The sequence below is a fragment of the Triticum urartu genome, chromosome 2A (assembly GCF_056163025.1).
Source record: "Triticum urartu cultivar PI428250 chromosome 2A, HENAU_Tu73, whole genome shotgun sequence".
In the NCBI taxonomy this organism is placed as follows: Eukaryota; Viridiplantae; Streptophyta; class Magnoliopsida; order Poales; family Poaceae; genus Triticum; species Triticum urartu.
Window position 1 is genome coordinate 484,523,111 of NC_141874.1, and position 6,520 is coordinate 484,529,630.

General features: G+C 57.5%; 1 protein-coding gene across 1 annotated transcript; it reads right to left on the reverse strand.

Moving 5' to 3' along the window:
* Positions 1 to 5,687: 5,687 nt before the first annotated feature.
* On the reverse strand, positions 5,688 to 6,116 carry LOC147985555 (uncharacterized). The gene has a single exon (XM_087541638.1). It carries the CDS (start codon positions 6,114 to 6,116, stop codon positions 5,688 to 5,690), a length of 429 nt encoding a protein of 142 aa, XP_087397764.1.
* Between the last annotated feature and the right edge of the window lie 404 nt (positions 6,117 to 6,520).

Consider the following 6,520-nt stretch of genomic DNA (forward strand, 5'->3'; position numbering starts at 1 on the left):
AAACTTCGTCAAACCAACAAATCACAAAAAAAATTGGGGCTATTTTTGGTGGGGATTTTCGAAATTGGGGAAGAACACAACAAAATTAGGCTAGAAAACGAAGAGGGGAGGCTTTGAAATCATGATCAACGTAGATCATGATACCAAGATGATGTAGGGTGAAACCCTAATCGGCCGATCTTTCACGAAAGGAGCAGATCCCACGATGAACACAAAGAACACGAGGGGAAAACACGAGGGGAAATCACAAAGGGGCACAAAGAGGAACACTCAAACCGACAAGTATGATCACACATGCACTAGATGCATGAACACAAAGGAAGATACAAGATCCAAAGTCAACAACGGACAATACAAAAGGTAACCGGTCTTCTACGTGAGGAGGTCTTGATGTTTTTCGCCGCAAGGAGGTCTTGAATCCAAAGGGATCTTCTCCGTAGAGGCCGCGGTCTCTCTCATGGAGTAGATCCGATGTGGATGAGCAATGCTCTATATCTAAAATGAGCTAAAATAATGCTAACCCTAAAACGTAGGTGGAGGGGGAGTATATATAGACTAAGGGGCGAAGGGGTACATGGGCCTTGGCCCAGATGCACTGCACGAAGGCAGGGGAGGCCAGACGTTCGGGCGACGAGCTGGATCTCCGGGGCTTCACGGAGAGCCGGATGTCCGGGTTGGCAGGCCGGATGTCCAGGCTAGAGGAGCTGAATTTGTTGCTCTCTGTTTGGAGGGTGTCGGATTTCCGGGGGCGAGGCCGGATGCCCGGGACTTGGCGAGGCACGGGATGTCCGGGGTTGACGCCGGATGTCCGGGGCCTGTAGCACTTGGCGGCTGGGTGGCTGTTGTTGTAGTGGTCGTCTCCAGTGGCTGGATGTCCGGGCCTGGGGCCGGATGTCCGGGTCCTGGATCCGCCTTCTTCTCCTTTCGGCGTTTCTCTTCATCCGTGGACTTGGCGGTTTGTCCGACTTCACGTGCTTCTTCGGGAGGGTCCTCTTGATACCTAATCATGCATAATATTCCGGACTTAGGTAGTAGCCATGCCTCGAGAGGATCAAATGGGATATCACTAAGGAAATAAGTCACCTCGTTCTCGAGAGCTCTAGCTCGTGCTCGTTTCATGGGGATGATCATAGGATGCTCCGCATCAGTGCTACAGCAGCCCACTGCCGTCCAGTGCATTATTCCTACAGCGTCGCTGCTCCGCCGTAGGCTTGCCAACTCGTCGTCGTCGCGCGCCATCGTCGTGCTCGAATCCTCATGGCGCTAGCCGGGGCTTGGGACGGCTCCAACGTCCATGGGGACCACATCGCGTTCCTCCACCAGACGCAACGTCTTCCCGGCGAAGGCCTCGTGGAGGCGCGTCCCCCGCCCGAGACGAAGATCTCGCCGGCGCCGCGGGAAGGCGAGCGGGTCGTCTTCCACTCGCACTTCATCCGCGGCTTTGGCTTGCCGGCGGCCGACTTCTTTCGCTCCTTCCTCTGCTTCTACCGCCTCCAGCCGCACCACCTGACACCGAATATGGTGGTGCTGCTGTCGGCGTTCGTCACCCTCTCCGAGGGATATCTTGGCTTTCCCCCACCATCGAGCTGTGGGGGGGAATTCTTCTACACCAAGCTCGGAACCGCGGCCAAGAACGAGGCGGCCCAATGCGGCGCCTTCATCACGGTAAGGCGCCCGGGGACCGGCAACTCCTTCCCAGCCATCAGCCTGACGCAGTCTGTCAAGCTGTGGCAAAAATCCTACTTCTACGTGAAGAACGTGCACCCGGAGCACGACTTCGTCAACTTGCCGGCCTATCAAGCCTGCCCGCCGTCTGGAGCCCGCCACAACTGGACTTTCAAGACGAAGAAGCTGTCGGCCGCCTCCGCAGCCGCCATCACCCGGCTCGAGCAGATGGTGGAGTCGGAAGGCCTCCAAGCCTCGGATCTGCTGACCGCCTTCGTGGCGCGCCGGGTTCTCCCTCTTCAGAGCTGGCTTCATCTGATCAGTCGGATGAGTGGGCACTGTGACCCTTGCCGGATATGCATGAAGGAGATGCCAGACGTGGAGGTGGCCCTTCTGGTTAACTACATCTCGAACTGCAAGCTCTTGGAGGGGGAGTGGCAGTTCGGCAAGCGGTCGTACTCCCGAGCCAACCCTCCGCATGCCGTAAGTCTTTCCGTTTATTTTTTCGTATTTCTCTTGTGCCAGGTTCTGCTTTCGTCGGCTGATCAGCCAGCCACTTGTGCAGATTCTTTCGTCCCTGCAGGCGGCTAATGCTCTGGAGGAGGGCCAGGAGTACCTGCCGAACAGGTCCAGGAGCGACATGGACGACCCCAATTTGGGAGCGGCCGCCTTGGAGGACGACGCCATAGGCGATGGCGGTGGAGTGGGTGGGTCCCGGGGAGGCGACGTCGAGATGTGGCCAGACGACGATGATAAGCCCGAAGCGCGCCGTCCCCGCGGAGCTGACAAGGCGGGTGCGAGCTCGTCAGCTGTGCCAGGTGGTGCGCAGAAGCACCGGGCCGCCGTGCCACTTTTCGGCAGCCACCACCAAGCGGCGAGAGGCCGCCATGAAGGCGACCCAATTTCAAAGGGCTCCGAAGCAGCCCCCAGTGGTGTCCGCGTAAGTGCCCAACCCCCACCGAGTTTCTTCTTTGCCTCTTTTCGTGCGAATTTTCTTCTGAACTTCCTTTGCAAAACTCCTTCTAAGTTTATATTGTTTGAACAGAGCCCCGCTCTCTCTTGAGTGGTCGGCCTCCGCTTCCATCTTCGGGGGGATGGAGAGCTCGGCCAAGACCCGCCGCGTGGACCCGCTCACCAAGCTCAAGGTGGCGATGGAGCGGAACACGCAGGAGGAGCGGCAAAAGGCGGCACCGGCTAAGGCGGCGCGAAAAGAAGCTGATGCAGCCGCCAAGGCCTAGACTAATGCCGTAGACAGAGAGCGGGCGAAGGCGATTGCCAAGGCCCGGGCGGAAAAGGCCACGAACAACCAGGCGTCACAACTTATCATCCCTCTATGCGCCGCTTTACCGGCGCCAGAGGTCCAGGTGCCGGCTGGAGGAGTCGGTGACGACCAGCCGACCTTTGGGAGAGAAGAAGGCGATGACGTCATGCTGAGGGTGGAGGCGCCTCAGCCAGCGCCGGGTGTCCCGTTACAAAGCCGTCAGCCGGACGCGCCGCAAGAGCCGCTAGCCGGCGGTGAGCTGGTGGTGGGATCCACCCCCGTGGCCAATACTCCGATGCGTCGGCGCGCAGTGAAGGCAACGTCGGCGCCACAACCGCATATGATCGAGGCCGCGAGCTCATCGGCCCTAGAAGCAGAAGCCACCGGCGTCATTCCGCCGGAGTGGACGCTAGGATGCAGGTCTGGCGTGCTGAACAGGGCGTCGCAAGACATCCAGGCCCAACTCCAAGCCTAGGGTGAAGCCATCCAGGTACGTCCGCTGACCGCTTGCTTGACTCTTGTAATCTTTTTTTGAAAACCTTCTATGAACATCTTCCGTGGGGGCACGCCAGCGCACCCATTGGGTGTAGCCCCGAAGTTCCAGGTCGGCTACTGAGCAGGCGGCTCGGAACTTAAAGGTAGGTTCTGAGTGCTAAACTTCTTTCTTTTATTGTTTCCAATGCACGACTATCACAATATCCGCGCAGCCACCCACAACTCCCAGGTCCGGGAGCTCGCTAGGCGGAATGATGAGCTGGCCGAAAGCCGGAGTAAGTACCCCGTTCCTTGCCCACGCGGGGGCACGCCAGCGCACCCGTGGGGTGTAGCCCCTAAGATTCAGGCCGACTGCTGAGCAGTCGGGCCGGATCTTCCGGCAGCTACGCTTTTCCTTTCATGTCTTCTTGACCATCTTCTCTTATTTGCTTTCTGCAGGAGCCAATGCCGCCTTGCAGCAACATCTGGGCAAGGCCCAGATCATGTTAAGCGTTAAGGAGGAGGAGGAGCGCAGCAAGGCAGAGCTAGAGCGCGACCGCCTGGCCAAAAAGCTTTTTGACCAGGTGGACAAGCACAAGGCAGAGCTCGACAGGCTCAAGGAGGCGGAGGAGGCCCTTGAAGCCGAATTCCAGATTGTGCGCTGGAAGTGGGCGGACAAGAAGAAGGCTTTCACCGATGGCTATAGCAAGATCAAGGACATGCTCAATGGTAAGTCGCTTTTTCCCTTCTTTAGTCTGCCGACTTGTCTTACAAGCCGGCCTCTGAGTTTATGCATGTTTTTTATTCTTGCGCAAAATACTTTCCTGGTCATGCCGTTGCCGTAGGCCAGGCCATCGAGGCTCGCCGCGAGGATCGAAGGCTGGCTGGCACAGAAATTGCGTCCAACGCCCCGCGGACCCTTGCCGAACAGCTTTTCAGCATCCAAGCTCGTCTCCAGCCGGTGCATCGGGTGCTTCACCGTCTGCAGCGCGCCGGAGCCCAGGTAATCTCCGCCCTCTGGCCAGGCACTCCAGCCCTGCGCACCCCCAGCCGGACCTCCGACTGGTTGGAGGTGGTCGTCGGCCGCCTTGAGGCGTGGAAATGCTCTGCAGCCTAGGTAGGCGCAAGGCGGGCCCTGGAATTCGTCAAGGGGTGGTACCCTGATCTGAACATAGACCAGCTTGCCACCCTCCGTGCTAAGGCTGCTGAAGAGCTGGTGGTGGTGGCGCCCGACCTATATCGCCGTGCCGTGACGATAGCTGAGTATACGGACACCAACGTCTTCCTCCCGGAGCTGACTGAGGAGGGTGAGCAGGCGCCACCCAACTGGTTCTGGCTGAACCCAGAGGAGGGCGAGTAGTCGGTGGAGGTGGTCGCCTCTAGCGACGAAGGCGAGGAGGAGGAGGATGAGAACGACGAGGACGACGCGCCGGATGGTGAAGTCGAGCGCCAGCCTCGGCCCGACCAGGCTTCGACCAACGGGCGGCACACCGACGAGCTGACTGTCGCTGGAGCTGATCAGGCCGAGACCTCCCAGGCGGCCTCTCCACCACCCAGAGCTTCGAGCTCCTCCGACCCCTCCGATCCGGCTGCTGCTCCCTTGGCCTAGGAGGACAAGCTATCCTTTTCTTTTCCTGTCTTGTAATCTTTTGAACAATATTGTTAAGCTTGCGCAGTTCCACCCGCTGGGGGTGTATTCAAACTTCATTGAATGTCGGCCATGTGCCTTTAAGTAAATTACTTCTGCCGATTCCCGACTTGTCTTTCTCCTTCTGCTCTTTTGGCTTTTTTCCTTTGCCGCCTTCCCTTAGCTGTCGTCTTGCCAGCCGGACAGCCGCTCTACGGTCTGTGGCTGGGTCAAGTACATGGCCGCTTTGGGAAGGCAACTACTTAGCCGTTTGTAGAGTGTAGGAAGTTAATTTTTAGAAACTGGACGGCCGGCTGCTCAACAGCCGGTCAGCAAGGCAAGGAGCCGGCTTGGCCTATGTGAATGCTTTGGTCCTTAGCCATTTTTCATGTGGGCACCGCTTCCTGCCTTTAACTCTTGCCAGCCGGACAGTTGCTCTGCGAGCTGTGGCTGTTGGCAAGAGAGGGCCTAGGTGTCGACACACTACTTGTCCGACTACAGGAAGCATTGACATAGTACAAGGCGGCAAGCCCCCGGGCCGACTGGTCAAACCCGGTGCCGGGCGGGAATAATGAAAGGATACATTCATAGGCGCAGAACTTATCATATATAAAGAGGGTAGCCCCCGAGTACTCCTCGAGGGACCCGATGTCTTAGTGCTTAATACTGCATGTACATGGTGACGCGAGGTGAGTCGAACTCAATGTGAGTTGGAATGACAGCCTCGGCCCCATACAGAAGGAAGAAAGGAGTGAAGCCAGTAGATTTGTTCGGTGTGGTGAGAAGGCTCCAGAGAATGGCCGGCAGCTCGTTGATCCAGCAGCCGGCTGACCGCTCTAGAGGCTCGACCAGTCGGATGCCCTGCGTTGCGCAGAAACGAGCCAAGGCTCGTTTGGCAAAATTTGTGCCATTATCAATGATGATGCTGTGCGGCACACCGTACCGGACGGTGATATCGGCGATGAAGGTCACAACAGTCATACCGTTCAATTTCTTGATTGGCTTTGCTTCGATCCATTTGCTGAATTTGTCCAAGGCGACAAGTAGGTGGGTCATGCCGCCGCGTGCTGTCTTGAATGGTCCCACCATGTCCACCCCCCACACGGCAAAGGGCCAAGTGAGGGGGATGGTCTTTAGTGCAGAAGCCGACAAATGTTGTTTGGAACTGAACTTCTAGCACCCTTTGCAATGTTTGACCAACTCCTTGGCATCTTCCAAAGCAGTCGGCCAGAAAAAACCATGGCAGAAAGGCTTTGGCGACAAGGCTTCTCGAGGCTGCATGGTGGCCGCAGTCGCCTTGGTGGATATCCTTGAGAATTGCTTGGCCTTTCTCTAGCTCTACGCAACGCTAGAAGACTCCAGTCACGCTACGTCTGACAAGCTCCCTATTGTGTAGGCTCCTGCCCGGCGTTGCACCTGCCAGGCCGAGATCTCATCAGCTGGCAGCTCTTTGTTAACCAGAAATTTGAGGATGGGCTGTGCCCATGATGGAG